Below are 18,588 nucleotides of genomic sequence, written 5' to 3'. Positions count from 1 at the left end.
CACACACACAGAGATGACAAACACATAGAGACGACACATATAGAGAGACGACACAAACATATAGACGACACACACATAGAGACAACACACGCACAGAGACGACACAAACACATAGACGACACACACATAGAGATGACAAACACAAAGAGACGACACACACAGAAAGACAACATACTCACAGAGACTACACACACACACACACAGACGACCCTCTCCCATAGACGACACACACAGAGACGACACACACAGATACGACAAACACACAGAGACAAAACACACATAGGGACTACACACACACAGAAATGACAAACACACAGAGATGACACACAAACAGAAACGACACACACATAAATAGTACACATAAACATAACCCACACTCACACAGATATGACACAAACACAGAGACGACAACCGCACAGAGACGACACACACACAGAGACGACAAACACATAGAATTGACACAAACACAGTGACGACATACATACATAGATAGATACATAGGTCAAAATTTCGGGGGGGGGGTTCAAACCGGGTAACCCCCCCCCCTGGATACGGCCTCGTCGTTTAAAGATAGAACTGAAGATGCATATCTATTTCCTGACTTGATCAATGATTTCTCTTTTGTCGACGACTGATTTTAACACTTTATAATCTTTTAACCCCATCATAGAATATACTTTACATATATTATATACACCATGCATAAAATTGAATAATAATTATTTTTTCATTGATCTTTTATTACAAAAGAACATATTTGTTCATGTAAACTGTCATTTAAATTCTCTCTATTTCGCCTGAAAGTCCTTGCTTTTTTGGACTAGTTTTTTTTAAACCTACGGTTTAATAGAGAATGACTTTAGTGTCATCAATTATAATTTTAATATAAACCGTTATAAAACACGTCGTTATAAATAAACCACTCTTTGCTTTTATCTTCCATACATTCCATACATTCCATAGCTAGATCCGTAAGATGGGTAACCCATTCCATAGCTAGATCCGTAAGATGGGTAGCCCATTCCATAGCTAGATCCGTATGACGGGTGGCCATAGCCATAGGATTGTTGGCGACAAGGAGACTGGTAGGAACGATAACTCTTATGTTTTGTTGCTGCACCTTCCAATCCTTCTTTAACTGATGTTTCTGCTTCAGAAATATCCCTTTTCCCTCTATAACCACTGCCATAGGAACTATAAGATGGGTGACCATATGAGCTGTAACATGGGCGACTATAGCTACGTTGCTTATAGTGTTTTGTTTCCGCAACTTCTAGTGCTTCTTTCACTGGTGGGTCTAGTTCAAGAGTATCTCTTTTCCACCTGTAACCATTGCTATAGGAACTGTAAGACGGTTGTTCGTTGCTATATGAAGGATGATTGGCACCATAGCCATATGATGGGTGGTGATTTGTTTTGGCAGATAGTAATGTTTCTTCAGCCACTGTGGCAGCAACGCCAACAGCAAAAAGAAAGATCTAAGAAAAAAAGAAACATCATTCAAGTAGAACTCCTTAGTCTGGCTTCGCTGTAAGGGTATAAGCTATATATTGGAGATTTTTCAATACACATCTTTTAAGATTCTGATTATACAATACTCTGTCATCAAAATATTAAAGCAGTTTTTTCACTAAAATTTGTTAAAAAAAAAAGAAATCGTTTTTAATTTAACCAGGCTGGGACAAACCATGGTGAAAAATAGCAGTTAGATTCGTGGGATGGCTAAATTTTGTGTGTTTGTTTAATGTTTGAGCAAATCAAATGTTTAAAGTTCAATTTTTTACTGTAAGGGTGGCTTTATCTTCTAAAAATAATACTTATAAAACCAATGTCAAAAGTTATGTTCTTTATTAGGCACTTGACAATATTAATTTCAGTGTAATTTTTTCTTGGGCAAAAATATAAAGTATTATAGGCTATCTTGTTGCTAGTGCTGTTTAATAAGGAAAACATTTAGTTCCTGAATATAAATATAAAGCATTCGATTATGTTTACTTTAAAGTAAAGAAAACAATTTTAGAGTACCTTAGTATTTAACTAGTGTAATTGGTTTCCTAATGAAAAATTTGATATTCAATATTTAGAATTTAATCCGTATTTTCCACTATTTCTGATCTTCCTTTATAATTAATTTCATTATAGACGCACAAAGATAAAAGTTAATCATAAGGTCTTGAAATACGAACAGAAGCTTAGAAGCAAAGCTAACGACAGGAATCACGTATGTCTCAGATGCGTGGACGCTTCTGGCAGTTGTTAGTAGTTTTATGTGCTTTGAAGCTGTAATTTATGGAACTCTAAGGTTGATGTTAACAGATTTGGTTTCTAAAAATTAATAGAAACTCTTTAAAATAGACATTTTGTCTTAAAATTAAAAAAAATTAATTTTGTTTGCATCGAAACATTTTTGTTTGCATATAACATTTAGGATCTCTACTTCCTCCATTGAAAAATTTTATCTAAGTATACTATTCTTAATTTCGAGATATGTATATTAAAAATTTAGCCTATTAAACACAGAGCCGGATCTAGGGGGCAGGTGAGAGGGGCTTGCATTACGGGTGGTGGTAAAACAAGCTGAAGAGTGCAAGTTATAAAAGTAAAGTTCCCAAAAGAAGAATTAGTTCAAATTTGAAGTTATCTAAATTTTAGTTCCCGACTGTTTTGTCAAAAAAAATTGAATTTTCTAGTGGCATTAGGCCTTTCCCTTTTGTTTTGCTTTAATGGTGGAGTTTTGTGTGGGAACGACAGAGTGACGTAAGGGACGGGAGTGAGGCTTCAAGGGTTATTTACTGCCTACGTAGATAGGTAACCTAAGTAAGTTCCCCTGTTACTAAGAGTTTCTAGGGAGCACAAAAAAACAAAAATCTAGACAAGCAACAATTTTATTAAGACACAAAAAAAGAAACGGTACTTGTTAATTATACCAACCTCAGCCAAGTAGTGAAGTTAGAAAACAATTCTTACTTGACAATATGCAGAATAATTCTAGCTAACACAATTTACATGCGGACCCGGTACACTTTATCCCCCCCCCTGATGTTCAAATATATCACCCGAATTATATATTTCCTATCTATTCTTCCACTGTGTCTCAGTTATTTCAACCCATGTACCTGTAAATTGAATCAACTGTGACAAAACAAGACTGGACAACAAGTTACGGGTGACAGATTGCATTGAAAACTTATAATTTGGGCTATATATTTGCACATTAGGGGGTGGAGTAGCTTATAGAGGGTGTGCACGCAAAATATGTTAGCTAGAATTATCGTTTTCTAACTTCACTTCTTAAGTGAGGTCGGTATAACTAACAAGTACCAAAGAAACTATCAAAACTATCTATGGACGATGCTGTTTTTCCTTCTAATGACTATACCAAAAACTGGTGTTTCTCACAATGTAACACTCAATGGGTGCCACTCCCAGTTTCATCATGTTCCCCATTAATTCTTCTAATTTTAGGGCTTTCAAAAAAACGTCCCTTCATCCATTGAGTTTTGGCATACGTGCCCAAATACACAATAACACTTTTATTTCATTTTGAAGTTTTATCAGTTGAAATAAGAGTCATACTTATGTCATTGGCTCAGGTTGAAACGGTTTTGAAATAAGAGTGACAAATTTGTTACGAGGTAATGTTATTTATGTTTAGTTCACATTTTACGCTTAAATGACTCAATCATAGGCAGCGCAATAGCGCTGCCTAAGTAAAGAACGATGTTGGCATAATATATTTTTTTTCTTGGTCTTAGACCAGGGCACTTCGTATCGAAGGAGTTGTCGTAGAAACTTCGAAAAGGGCTCATTCGATTGGAAATTAGAGTGGCTTGTGCCCTTTTTAATAGTCGAATGTGGTTGGAAGGCAAATAACGCCCCTCTCACGCACACCATTTCCCCAATCACATCCAATCAAAATTTTGGGATAGCCATTTTGTTCAACGTAGTTTATAGTTCTGGAAATTATGTCTTTGTGGATGATAAATTCCCAACAGCCCTCAAAGCAAGGGCTTCAATTTATTCCCGATGGTCACGCAAGGTTTTTTATAGAAATTATTGTCATAGAAAACTCAAATGTAAGTCACTCTATTGGATATTTAAAGGGGAAGTGCCCTTTTTAACATAGTCGGAAGTGACTGAAAGGCAACAAACACCCCTTCCACGCCCACAATTTATCCAAACACATCCAATCAAATTTTTGAGATATCCATTTTCTTCAAAGTAGTTGAAAGGTCTGGAAATTATATCTAAGAGGATGACACTGCTCACACAGCCCTCAGGGTAAGGGTTGTAAGTTATGCCCTGGGGGCATATAAGGTTTTTATTCAAAGCTTTGTCTTATAAACTTGAAAAAGGGCTCATTCGATTGGAAATTCAAAGGGCTAGGGCCTTTTTAATAGTCGAAAGTTATTTAAGGGCAGCTAACCCCCCTCTCACGCCCTGGGGGAATATAATTTATGCCCTGGGGGAATATAAGGTGTTTATAGAAAGCGTTGTTGCAGAAACTCAAAAAGAGCTCATTCGATTGGAAATTGAAAGGGCTAGTACCCTTTTTAATAGTAGAAAATCATTGGAAGGCTTGACATTTTTATAGTAAAGACCGATGTAAGTACAACGTCTTATTATTTTTTTCTTTTATTGTTTAGACCAGGGCACTTTATATCGAAGGAGTTGTCTTAGGAACTTCGAAAAGGGCTCATTCGATTGAAAATAGAAAGGGCTAATGCCCTCTTTAATAGTCGAAAGTGATTGGGGGGCAACTAGTCCCCCTCCCACACCCACCCTTACATTTGCCCATTATGTTTAAAAAATAAATGTTGCCTTAATATTAAACCAAAATGGACTGTGTTAGTGCTACTTTCCAATAAGGCGTCTAAGCAGTATCCCAAGAACGACTGAGGGTATTATGTTCAAACTTTCGGGGCTACTTCTGCTCTAAAAATTTAACCAAATCAAAATAGCGTAAGAGCATCCAGGCTATCGAAGAAAGTAATCAGATTTTTTTTGCGAAGGGTATCAAGTTTTCTATGTCAGGTCAACTAGAGGAGGTATGAAACTAAATTTAACACTACTATTCGTGTCCAGATTTTTAAAAGGATGTATGTCGTAAAAAATTGCTGAAAATTTTTGCCCAGCATGCAAATAGCAGGCAAAACTATAAAAAACAAAAAATCGCGAAGATTTTTTACAAAATCAAAATCAAATTATTTACAAAACTATAAAGTCTTAAAAAAACGAAAAGATTTAAAGAATTATTTTCTTTTTCCATGAAAAGACAATGTCAATATAAAACAAACAGAAATCAATTAAAAAACTGTTACCACAAAATAGATTTTTCAAAGAAAAGTTAAGTAGTAAGTAAGTAAGTATGACGACACTAGACCATTAAGGTTCAAACCGGCGGTGCTGATCTCCGTTTCATGGCCCTTCAAAGAAAAGTAAAGAACTCCATTAAACCAAAAATGAGCAAAAATAAAATAAAACAATCTACCAAGCGTGAAACTACCACAAATCAGCATCGATAAACAAATGAAACCCAAAACGAACAGAAATTACAATAAATAACCGAGTCAAACTCAAAACGAGCAGAAATTGACATGAGTTGGGCTCAAAACCCCTATGCGTTCCCAAGGCCAGAACATAATTTGCACTTTATCGAAAAAAATACAAATGACTGTGCATTGTCAGTTTAGTATATATATACTGATGTTTAGCATTCAAAATTTTAATATTATTTGATTTATTAAAGTTATAAAAGTAAAAAAATTTATATTGTTGGGGGAGGGGGCACATAGAATGCATTATATCAAATACCAAAACTAACCTAACCCAATCAAAATATCATCTTTATATATACCTACAACGTAGAACTGAGCCTAAGCTAATTTTCTTCGGACAGTATGTACCGAATAATGCACAAGTACGAAATGCCGTTCTTTATTTCTTACCGTTATTTATTTATATTAAATTTGACGCAACTCAAGTTTACAGGGTTGATCTTTTCTAATTGTCTTATAAGGAAAGGATAGACAATAAGGAGAAAAATACGAGAAAGAATCATACGGAATAGAAAAGTATTACGAATTTTACGTGAATTAAGACAAAGCAGGATCTATTCTAAGTAAATTGTGAATAAAATTCTTAAGACGCCTTGTGATTCTTGTTACACCTTTTATGGCGAGGCATAACTCGTATAACGAAATATGCCAAAATATGATGAAAATATAATAGTTTAGTGACAAAATTGTGGTAACCACAACAAAAGATTATGGAAGGGGGGCCGCCCAGACCGCATTATATTAAATACGTAACCTAAACTAACCTAACCAAAATACCAACTAAATAGTTAATTAAAATAAAGCTACAAAGTAGTTTCCCACAGAGCTGAAGCTAATTGTCTCGTATAAAGACCGTGAAAACCGGTTATTGTCTCATTTTCACGATACAAATTCTCGAGTGTGTACTTGCTAACAAGGAACTGCCGCATTGGTTTCCACTAAAATGGGTTCTTTGGTATTCGGGTTGGCACTGTTTGGGATTTAAAATCGGTGCAGTAGCTTGCTAAGAAGGGGACCCAAAGGCTTTTCAGCTCGAAATAGCAGCTTCCTATTTTAAGCGTTCTGTTTTTCGGTTCTAACAATTTTATAACTTGGTTCGAAACAGCGTCACCAGTTTAAGAACGGATAAGAGGAGGCAATAATGGTTTGGGTAGGCAACTTGTATGATATACACCCTACCTAATGTTCTTCTAGTATGTTTTTCTGACGCTCAATTCTAATAAAATATACCAAAGAAAGATAAAAAAAAATAATATTTCAGAAACAAATTTGGACTATATATTTGCACAATAAGGGAGGGGGGGTTAAAGTATAGCGGGTCTGCATGCCTAATGTGTTAGGCACAATTATTCTGCATATTGTGTAGTAAGAATTGTTTTCTAACTTCACACTGTCGAAATACTTTACCCCCACCCCTTACCCCTAATGTGCAAATATAAAACCAAAATTTTACATTTTCCATCAATTCTGTCACTTCTCTTTGCCTTGTCTCACGCTAAGCTGAAAGAAACTAACGAAAAACCCGGTTCTATAATTCGTCAATGATTGAACAACTTTAGCGGTAGGGCGTTTATCATACCAGCACCATTGTTTGAACTTAAAAATGAAGGCACAAAAGGATATTTTGCAAAATCTTTGGTGGAAACTGGAATATAAAAGAAGATAAAGAAGAAATAAATTTTTTAAATACAGGGTGCACTGCCAATACCTTCCTTCAAATTTGGCATGATTATCCCCAGTGATGGGTCCCCCGGGAAGTTTTTTTGGTACTTGTGCATTTTATGGTACCCACCACTATTAGCTGTACAAGGAACTACTATTAAAAACCCGTCAAATGGGTATTTGAAAGAGATAAATGGATGGCAAAGCGCGATTGCTAATTGTGTTCACAATATTTAAACTGATGTTTCTTGGGGCTTAGGGGGGGAAAGGTACCTAGGTTAGGTTATGTTACGTATTTAATATATGCTATGCTTTACCCTCCACCCCCTAATGTGAAAATATATAGCCTAAATTTGTTTCTAAACTATTATATATTCACCCTATTTTGTTATATTTCATTATCATTAACCAAACTTGATTTCTGTCGTTGGTACCGTATAATGCACAAGTACCTTTTTCTGAAATCGTCTTCGGTTAGAGTTACAACGTATATGTTCAGAAATTTTTCATCGTTCCAACCTTCACTTGATTCACTTAGGGGGGGGGGGGGAGGGTATGTGAGGCAGTACATAAACAAACATTTATTTCTTATGTTCTTTCATCTACATTATTGGCTATTTTTTCCTTAAAAAAACGATTTTTAATAGTACTGGTTACATCGGTGCTCTTTGAAATTACTGTCCAGAGCACAATTTTCCAGAACACCTAAATTTGCAACCTGCATCCCAATTTTAGATGTGGACGATTTTCTTGAGTGCCAGAATTAACAAGATATTGTCCCAACTCTAGATCTATCGAAGCCCAAACCCAGAGCTGAAGCACCAACTTTCAGTTTTACTAAAGAAAAGCTATAAGAGTCGTTAAGAAAAAAACTTTAAGACAAGAAAACTAATATATAGAAATTTAGGTACTGGTGCATAATGAGGACACTTCTATATACTGCTAAAAAAGTCAAGTTTGATTAATGCTAATAAAATAAAATAGGATGAATATATAATAGTCTATAAACAAATTTGGGCTATATATTTGCACATTAGGGGTGGAGGGTAAAGCATAGCATATATTGGTACTCTTGCATTAAATTGGCCTTTCTAAAAAGGCAAGTTTGGTTAATACTAATGAAATAAAATAAAATAGGATGAATATATAATAGTTTAGAAACAAATTTGGGCTATATATTTGAACATTAGGGGTGGGAGGGGAGTTGGTAAAGCATTGCATATATTAAATACGTAACCTAACATAACCTAGGTACCTTCCCCCCCAAACCCGAAAAAACAACAGTTTAAATATCGTATATGCAATGAAAACCTCGCTTTCATTGCCTACTCTATAGCGGTTAACCCCTCAAAAACGGGTTTTTGTGACTGGTTTTCTTGTAAAGGCCCATATAATGCAAAAGTAGCCTACCCATATATTAGATACGTAACATAATCTAACCTAGGTACCTTTTCCTCCCTTAAACCCCAAAAAACAATCGTTTAATATTGTAACTCATTGAGAAACCACGGCTTTGCAGTCATTTATGTATAGCGGTCTCTTGGGAATAGCCTGTTTGACGGGTTTTTCGTGACTGGTTTCCTTGTACAATATACAAATGCGTCCTCATTATGCACCAGTACCGAAACTTATTCTAACTTTTTACATTACTAAAATAGGATTGAATTTAAAGGAAATAAAAACAAATTCTGGTAATTTTTTTTCCAAGACCACACTGCGTGTTCTATGACGAAACAAATATAAGTTCCAAATAGGGGTAGGTCCTTTTATTAGACAGTGAAAAAAAAAATATATACAAATGCTCTAGACATTTCGATGACACAGTCGGTCCAGGGTTGCCACCAGACCAAAAAAATTCGTAACGTCCAACTCATAAAAACATAACTTTTTCGTAACTTTTGATAGGAAAGTCTCTTTTCAAGGCAGGGTGCCTTAATTTCGCTATCAAGAGCGGTACTTTAAGGAGGGATGGGACATTTAATGCCTTTATAATATGAAAAATATATTTTCACGTAATCTCATTAAAAATACTCCCTGCAACTTTTAAAAGGTGCCTAAAAAGTGTACAATAATAACAATTCATGCTTCTTTACCTTCAGGAATTTTCTATTTATTCAACTGTAAGTGATGCTTCCAGTTTACCTGCACAATAGAAAGACACCTCCCCCCCCCTCGATGCGTGTATAAAACCCCAGGCTAGTGTTTTGCTTATTTTGGTGTTGTTGCTTTTAATTGCCATTATTGGTGTTTTAAACCAAAAGTTGATGAGTAACACGTACAAAATAAAAAGCAAATCAATAAACACAGGACACTTTAGTGTTTTGAAGAAAAGAAGAAAACCAACTAGATTTTTTACTGTTAAATTTCAATAAAAACGATCTCAATAAATCCAGCTTCTTAAAAAGACAGGAAATCATTTTAATCGCTCCCTTCCCGTCTAATATTTTAGATTGGCTCAGTCTCAGTCTCACCTCCTCGAGCTTAAAATTTGCATCGTTCCAACATGAAGATTTAAGCAATTCCGAGTGACAGAGTTTTTGTTTTGTTTTGGTTTTATCGAACAAAAAATATTTCAATCGTTGTCTTCAGTTCCTATACGAAAACAACAGTTATTTTGCATAATATGCATTTTTCCGTTTGTAATTTGAATCGTAACTCCCAACCAAAAGAAAGTCAGAAATAAAAGATTACACAATTCAACCCCAAGAATGTTATCCTAAAGCTGTTTTGATGAGTGCATTGGATTTTACATAACATAAACACCAAATTTATCTTGCTTTCAAATACATAAACGGAAAAAGTCGATGAGTTGAGGAAACAAATAAAAAAGATCAATTTATGCAAAAACAAATCGATTTTTTGCCCCGAATTTTCACTTGTAGGCCTATTTAATATTTTCAAATTTTTTATTTTCGAATTTAAAAAAAAATATAATATCTCATCCAAGATTACAACCTTAGTTAACATAGCCTCGGGATGTGCTCTTACCGTTGTGCTATACTGATAAAAGTGGGAAGTAATTGGACATTCAAAGAGGTTGAAAAATAGTTCACAAATTAAAAAAAAAATTATGTGACAAAGAAATAAAAGGAATATGGAACAAAAAGATCAGTGAGTTAATAAAAATGAACTGGAAATGATTTAATTAAAATAATTAAGGGGGATAATAAGAAAAACCTATAATTTAATAAAGAAATGCCGAGAAATTTACAGTTTCAGGGGGTTGAGGACCTACTCCAGCATGCATGGTTCGTATGAATTGTTTCTGAAGTAAACTTTAAGCTTACCCTATACAGGTACAATACTATTATCTTTTTCATAAAAATAGGCAATTGTTTGTTTGTCGTTTTCTTAATCAAAATATTTACGTATTATCCTTGCCGGAAAAAAAACATGCTAAACACACAATCAGTACTATTAAATTATTTATTTTATACTATTTCCAAATATCATGGCCTCTTTTCTAAAAATACAACCAACCCCCCTGATGGTCCGGGATATAGCCATAGGAATATATTAAAAAAAAAAATCAACCAATAAATTTCTTACTTTACAATATGAAAGAACACGAAAGAATGTCATCACAAGATTCGACACAACGACGAAATGTATTTATACACTTATATGTGGGACCTCAGATGGGGAGGGGGGTATAGTGTCAAAAAGTGACCATGATATTTGGAAAAATTTTAGCACAAAATCAAAAATTCTGGCTCAACTAACCCACCCCCCTCCTCAATGCTTAGATATAACCAAAAAAATGGCTCATTTTTACAATTTCATATATTTTGCCAATACCAGCTGTTCATAATTCCATATAAAAAGAGCCAGTTTTTTATGTAACCTGATATTATGTCAAACCAGTCAGAAGGGGGGGGGGGGAGTGAGGTCGTTACGGAAAGAATAATACATATATCATCGGTACTAGTCAATTAGCTGATACACACGCAAGATAGATGCTAATCGAAACTAGTCAAACGGGTATCAGTCAGTAGAGAATTGGATCGCAAAGTGTGGTTTGTCATCGCGTTTACAGTATTTAAACTATTGTTTTTTGGGGTTAAGGGGAGGAAGTACCTAGATTAGGCTACGTATTCAATATATACTATGCTTTACCCCCCCCCCCTAATGTGCAAATATATAGCCCGAATTTGGTTCTAAATTTTTATATTTTCATCATATTCAGTTTTACTTCATTAGCATTAACTAATGAAGCTAGCTCCGTCTCCATATAATTTTAGTAGGACTGCTGATGGAACAAGATTCAAAGTCAACTGATGAAATTGAAAGCTGGTGAGGTGATTAACTGACTATGGTCACTTGTCACTAAACAAATGATAATCTTATGCTCATGAGAGAGAATGTTATCTTAACTTACTATGCGAGCAAGCGAATTGGGTATTTTCTCATCCTAATAACTGAGTGATTGTTTGATAAGATTAAATGACCGCGATGTGAAAAAATGTCGAAACTCATGTCAGTGTAATTAAAATGGGAACAGCGGATTTTTTCAGGGGAAAAAATAGATCACTCAGAAAATATGAAATTTCCTCATTATTCAAAAACGTAACTTAATTGTAACATAAATTCAAAAACGTAACAAAAATCTAACGTTTTTAGGACCGTAACGTAAAACGTACTGTTTTATTTAAAACGTACCAAAAATTGTACGAACGTAACCATGGTGGCAACCCTGAGTCGGTCATCATCCTGACCGACTGTGATGATGTAATCAGTAACTCTACTCATGAAGATGACCGACTGTGTCAAAGAAATATCTAGAGCCTTTGTATATATTTTTGTTTCACTGTCTGATAAAAGGACCTGTCCCTATTTGGAACTCTTATTTGTTTCGTTAAAACCAGACGTATTTCCGGTTTTGATATTCCAAGATCAAATTGCAATTTTTTCTTAGGGGCTAATTTTTTTAGAAACAAATTTTTTAAATTATGGTTACTGTGGATTATTTTGGTCCTTTCAGCCCTTGAAGGACTCAAAATTTAATTTTCCAGAAGCAGGGACGGATCCAGGATTTTTTTTAGGGGGGGGGCAAAATAAGTTGATCCGATAAAAGAATTTTAGGGGGCGCAAAATAGGTTTATCCGATAAACTTGCGTTAGGAGCAAGCTTAATTAACGCAAACTTGAGTTAAATAAGTAAGTTACACTACTTTAGACTACACTAGGGGGACGCACACCCCCTCACCCCCTGGATCAGCCACTGCCCAGAAGTGATGATTGAGTTATGAAAGAGCATGAAAAGAGGCATCAAGTGATGTACTCATTTTTCTCCTAGCGAAGTTATGTTGTCAGCAACATATTTACCAACAACAACAAATGAAGAGAAAAACAAACAACAAATGAACGTTTGTCACAGATACAACCTAGATAAGGCAGTAATAAAAAAAAGAACATGGATGACAGAAAAAGAAGTTATATACTAAGTCTATTTTTTTCACGTGATAAAAAAAAATTCTCATGACAGTAATTTATTTGAACTTCAAAATAAAGCCCATTAATAGAAATTTAAACTTTGAACCCCAGTTAAAAAACTAAGGGTAGTAAAACAATAAGAATAAGGCTGGCTGTACTTTTAAGGTGTAAATTTAATAGGTAAGGAAACTCTTGGATTTGAAAGGTCAAAATGTTTGCTTATAGTGAAAACCCGTCGATTTCGACTCGAAACCTATGAAACGAAAGCTTTAAGTGATAAATAGTTGGTCACACAAAGACAATGAAAAACAATAGTTTTTAAATGCTTACATATTTCATTGTGACTATCTGTATATATTCAATAGTTGACAAGATTGAAGTTGAAACCCAACTAAAGCATCGAAGAAAAATTCAGCTATAAATGTAAGTGAATCATCCCAGAACTACGTCACAAAATCCGGGAAGATGAACCTATAGGCGCGGTTTTTGACGAGGAAAAACCACAGGATTGATCAATTAATAGAATAAACCCAAAACCATAGTAAATAATGAAAAAGAAATGTCAGTGACTTAGAGGAAATTTACAGCACTACAAAGTCTAAAATTAGTATCTCTCTTTGGTGTAATCACAAACTCAGACAGCAAGGGAGGAGGACCAAGGGCGCTGGGGGGGGGGGGGGGCAAACACTAAAATATCAGTCGTGGCTGGGTGACAGGGAATTTATTTCAGGATTTTTTTTTTCGTAGGAATACGTATATTTTTTAATACTTTTATGAGAAAACTCTCAAATGAAAAGAGCAATTAAATTACATGTAAAATGCTATTTTAGGGCACAGAACTACTAATTTACCCCGTAGAGAATGAATTTGCAATCAACTTAAAATTCTGAAAAGATAATTGATTAAAAGCAGGAATACGTATATTTAAGGCTTTCCAGTTGTAAAAGAAGTAATACCACATAGTGACAGTCCTGGACTCAACCAAGTTGATTCGTTTTATTTATAATTAATTAAAAAAAACTTTTTTCATAAAATAGGTTTTTTCAAAAAAAAGTAAAGAACTCCATTAAACAAAAAATGAGCAAAAATAAAATCAAATAATCTACTAAGCGTTAAACTACCGCAAATCAGCATCGATAAATAAATGAAACCCAAAACGAACAGAAATTACAATAAATAACCGAATCAAACTCAAAACGAGCAGAAACTAACATGATTAGGGCTCAAAACCCCTACGCCTTTCCAAGGCCAGAACATAATTTGCACTTTACTGAAAAAATATAAAAGTTTTTACTTTTATAACTTTATTAAATAAAAAAACATTAACATTTTGATTACTAAATATTAGTATATGTATATTAAACTGACATTGCACATTCATTTTTACTTTTTTCAGTAAAGTGCAAATTATGTTCTGGCCTTGGGAAGGCATAAGGGGTTTGAGCCCTACTCAGATAAGTTAGGGGGGAGTAGGAATTAATTAACTGCTTCATTATACAGTTAAAACGTTACATTCCGATTTCTACCAGCACATAGGTATAAAAGACAAGACAGGTCATCATCAGCCACATCAGGAAATTTCTTTGGGGTGGCAAATGCTTCAAGTAACTTAGTTTTCAGCAATTTTAAATGGTGTTATTTTCTTTTTCTATTTATATGAAGTATTTCAATGTATTTAAACAAATGTATGTAATGTATTTATCGATAAGAAAGTTTTATTGCAGGGGTTGTGATGGCTTCAGTTATGTAGAAGATTAAAAGTTTCACAGAATTTCTATCCATACAAACAATAATACTCCTTTTTATCCAACTGGAATTATTTTGTAGTAATATTAACAAGGACTTTTTACCAAAATTACTATTCATCGCCAATTTTTTAATTATATTCTTATTTTATACTAAAGTTAAATTGAAAATTTAAAAGTAGGACGGTACTAATGCACGTAAAATTATTGATTTACACATTTTAAAAGCAATTGACCAGGGATTTAAGGGACCGGTACTTCAAATTATATTTAGGTTAGGCCTGAGTATGATTTGGAAAACAATCAGAAATTAAATGAAAAACGAGCTTTTCAACTGAAAGCAAGGAAAAGATTTGAAACCTATTTGAACAGATCATTCTTTGTATGAAGGGGTTGTCTTCTCCTTAGCTCCTTGCTCTTTACTGTGAAGTTTGGCTTTTTAAAAATTTTTCCAGAAAATTAGCATTTGGAAAGATAAGATTTTTCAAAGCACTAAAAATACTTTTGTTTAGTGAGCAGGGTGTTGAGAAGGGGGGTAGTCTCCCTTATATAAAGTTTAATTTATATTTCTTATTGGTGTTAAACATGATCCTTACTTAAGTTGAAAACCCTTTTCTATTTTTTTAATTACATTTCATGATACTGTAGAGTTTTATGGATGCAGTACTTTTGGTGATCCAGAAAAAACGATCAATATTCAATGATCTCTGTTTGAATTTTGATGGGTAATCAAACAGTTCGTGGTAATGAACTGTAAGTACGGAGCGACCCGGCTCAATAATAACCGAAACTCTAAAAAACTGAATTTTGACACCAGTTGATACATCAAAAGAATTGGCTTATTATTCTAATTCCAAATATATAAGCTTCATTAAGTTTAGTTTTACCCATCAAAAGCTACGAGCCTGAGAAAATTGGTCTTATTTTCTAAAAAAGGGGGAAAGACCCCCTCGAAGTGGTATAATTTTAATGAAAATTACAGCATCAGATTTAGCGTATGAAAGAATCCTACTTTAGAGGTTTCAAGCTCCTATCTACCAAAATGTGGAATTTTGTAATTTTTGCCAGAAGAAAGATCACGGATGCGTGTTTATTTTTTTCCCCCAGGGGTGATTGTATCGACCCAGTGGGCCTAGACCGTCGAGATAGGGCTCATTATAATGGAAATGAAAGGTTCTAGTGCCCTTTTTAAGTGACCAAAATAATTGGAGGGTAACTAGGCCCTCTCCTACTCCACTTTTTCCCGAAATCGTCCGATCAAATTGTTGAGATAGCTTTTTTCTTCAGTATAGTTGAAAGGCCCAATAGCTATGTCTTTAGAGATAAAATGAACCCCCTACAGCCCCTAGGGAAAGGTTTTTAAGTTATAAAATTTACCCATTGTTTTATATATTTTTGGGAATATGCATAGCCTACATTTCTCGGGTGGGGAGGGGAGGAAGAATTTTCTGCTGGGAGGATTTTACACAGAGAGAATTTTCCATGGAGAGGAAAGTTTCCAGGGTTTGAACGTTTCAGGGGAAATTTTACGCTTGGTGAATTTGCCAGAATTCCTATATGAAATCTCTTTATATGTCTTGCATTTTCATTACCGATTCAATTTTACGGGTGGCGATGTTAAGGGTAAGTGTCCGTGGTAAATTTTCGCCAGGATTGAATTGTTCAGAGGATATTTCTTCGGGGAATGAGATTTTTCCGTGGAGGTGGAGCAAGGTATCCAGGTGCTATTAAAAAAATGAGAAATTAACTAAAAAAAACAAAAGCTTAATTACAAAAACTAAGATATAAACTCCCAGCATTCAGTTCTGTTGAGCAATGCCGAAATGTTGGACAGGTAATTTTTAACAATAGTAGTGGAGCCACTCTGCTTTCAAAGTCATGCCCTCTCTTTTCCCATAGGATTTCAAAGTCATGCCCTCCCATTTCCCATAGGATTTCAAAGTCATGCCCTTTGACGTCACTCCAACACACCTGTACAATACGGTCACCTGTTTCTAGGTAAAATGCCCGCCCTTGACAAGAGTTCAAAGGTTAGGTGACACACCCCCTTTGTTTTTCTGTGACATGACCTCCCTTTTCCATTAAATTTCTACGGCATGCCCTCTGACGTCACTACACACCTGTTTCTAGCTGGAAAGAGTTCAATGTCCTTGGCACGGTTAGATGACACACCCCCTTTTTTTTCTAAGACATACCATCCCTTTTCCAATAGAATTCCTGTGACATGCCCTCTGACGTCACGACAGCCATAGAGAAATAGCATAGAATATCAAACGCAGCCCTCTGATGTATTGACGCAACTGTTTCTAGTTGGAAAGTGTTCAATGTCCTTGACAAGAGTTCAAATTTTAGGTCAGGTGTTTATTCTATAACACATCCCTAACAAGTTTCCCCAGAGATATTTACTTAGAATGTGGTCGAGATAATAAACAAGTTTTAGCAATGACATCCTAACCCCTCACCCCTGTTTCTAGCGCATGCCCTCTGACGTCACGGTGCACATCCCCGTTTGAAGCGCATTTTACACAACACGAAACACCCTCGCCTCTAGATAAGTGGAGCTACCAGCCCCTCGAACCTGCAAAGTGCAGCCACCTGTTCTATTAAAGGGAACACACTTGACAAGACTCTGTGACATACCCCTCTGGACTCCAATGACGTCATACGACTTACCCCATTTCAAACCGACAGGTCTAATATGCTTGACGCAATTTTACGTAGCCCTACCTCAGGAACCCATGGGGGAATCCCCGCTTGTAGCTCACACCTTACGTAATGATTGTACATCAGTGTCACGCAATACTTTTTTTCATTAACTTAATGGCGGCACACACTTTACGTAATGATTGCGCATCCATCACTGCCAGATAATACCATTTTGACATTTTTCGCCGAAAACCCTCAAGACATTTTCTTTTTTGGCGTTTCTTTTTTTCGCCCCCAAACCAACAAGGCTTTTTTTCACCCAAAACCAACAAAGCTTTTAACATTAACTTAATGACGGTAAAAACTTTACGTAATGATTGTGCATCCATCACTGCCAGATAATACCATTTTAAGATTTTTTTCGCCCAAAAGCCTTTCTTTTTTGGTCGAAACACCATTCGTTTTTTCTAGAGTTCTTGACCCCGCCAGGACTCGAAAGGTCATTCCATTCCAGAGGTACTGCGCCCAAAGCATGTCGTCCACAAAACCTTGGTCAATATTTTGTATCTTGAACCATATTCTAAAAATAAACTATTTTACGACACCTGAGATTCCCCATTTCTGGTAAACACTAGAACAAAGTGTTTACAGCCCAAATTGGATACACTCCTGGGGGTATTTGCTTTCAAGATATTAATAAAGGGGAAATGTATGTTTAAATTATGTAAACATCTAGGAATGAAAGACGGGTCCCAAACAATAAATCTTAAAAACATAGAAAATAAAAACAAATTGACGAGTAATGAAACATAAAAAAAAGACAGCTAAAAAATAAAAGTTGAAAATGTCATATTATACTATACGCAAAAAAGAACCATTTATTATAGAAAACCGGGGCTTCTAGCCTGCAACCCCGGGGGGGGGGAGTCATATTAGAGGCAATTTAAACCATATTAAGAGCTTTTAAGGAAATGCCCCTTTTTTCATTAAGATAAATTCATGATATATCTCATTATCCTAACAATTACTTCCGCCTCGCACCTAGGAGCCTTCATTTTCAGAGGATGCATTGATAATAGATGTAGTTTTTTATGTGTTATGAGTAGAGGAGGGGGTACCAGTCGTGTCACGCACCCCTGCTGCCACCTACAACTTTTTTAACACCATATATTGACACGAGAACCACGTGGTTTATGGTTTTTGTCAGTGAGAATTTAAAAAACAGGAATTTTGTCACATTTATGTATGTTTTCTTGGATGGTTATGTGTGTTGGTCGATTTATTTGATGTTTTTCATGGATGTTTAATGGTTTTTTTCAGTGAGAATTTGAAAAACATGGACTTTGTCACATTTATGGATGTCATCAGCAATTCATGTCTGTTTTATGGTTTTCTCACTGAGAATGAAAAAACAGGGATTTTCTCACTTTGATTTAAATAATCGCTACGGGAACTTATTGATCCACGAGGGGGGACTTAAGAAACAAACATGGCTTCGTTGTTGTTTGGCTAGCCTGTCCTGAGAACTTGATTTACATAATCGCT

General features: G+C 35.2%; 1 protein-coding gene across 1 annotated transcript; it reads right to left on the bottom strand.

Annotated features, from left to right (window-relative positions):
- Nucleotides 1-858: 858 nt before the first annotated feature.
- On the bottom strand, nt 859-13,109 carry LOC148939126 (uncharacterized). The gene is made up of 2 exons (XM_089106582.1): nt 12,983-13,109; nt 859-1,478 (listed from the first exon to the last, which is right to left on the bottom strand). The coding sequence occupies exons 1-2, from the start codon at nt 12,989-12,991 to the stop codon at nt 933-935; spliced, it is 555 nt and encodes a 184-aa protein (XP_088962708.1). The 5' UTR covers nt 12,992-13,109; the 3' UTR covers nt 859-932.
- Nucleotides 13,110-18,588: the final 5,479 nt, after the last annotated feature.

The sequence above is a fragment of the Artemia sp. Qi Xiang Cuo genome, chromosome 21, assembly GCF_049724085.1.
Source record: "Artemia sp. Qi Xiang Cuo chromosome 21, ASM4972408v1, whole genome shotgun sequence".
NCBI lineage: Eukaryota > Metazoa > Arthropoda > Branchiopoda > Anostraca > Artemiidae > Artemia > Artemia sp. Qi Xiang Cuo.
The sequence above is the reverse complement of the archived record's forward strand: the minus strand, read 5'-3'. Positions and strand labels throughout refer to the sequence as shown.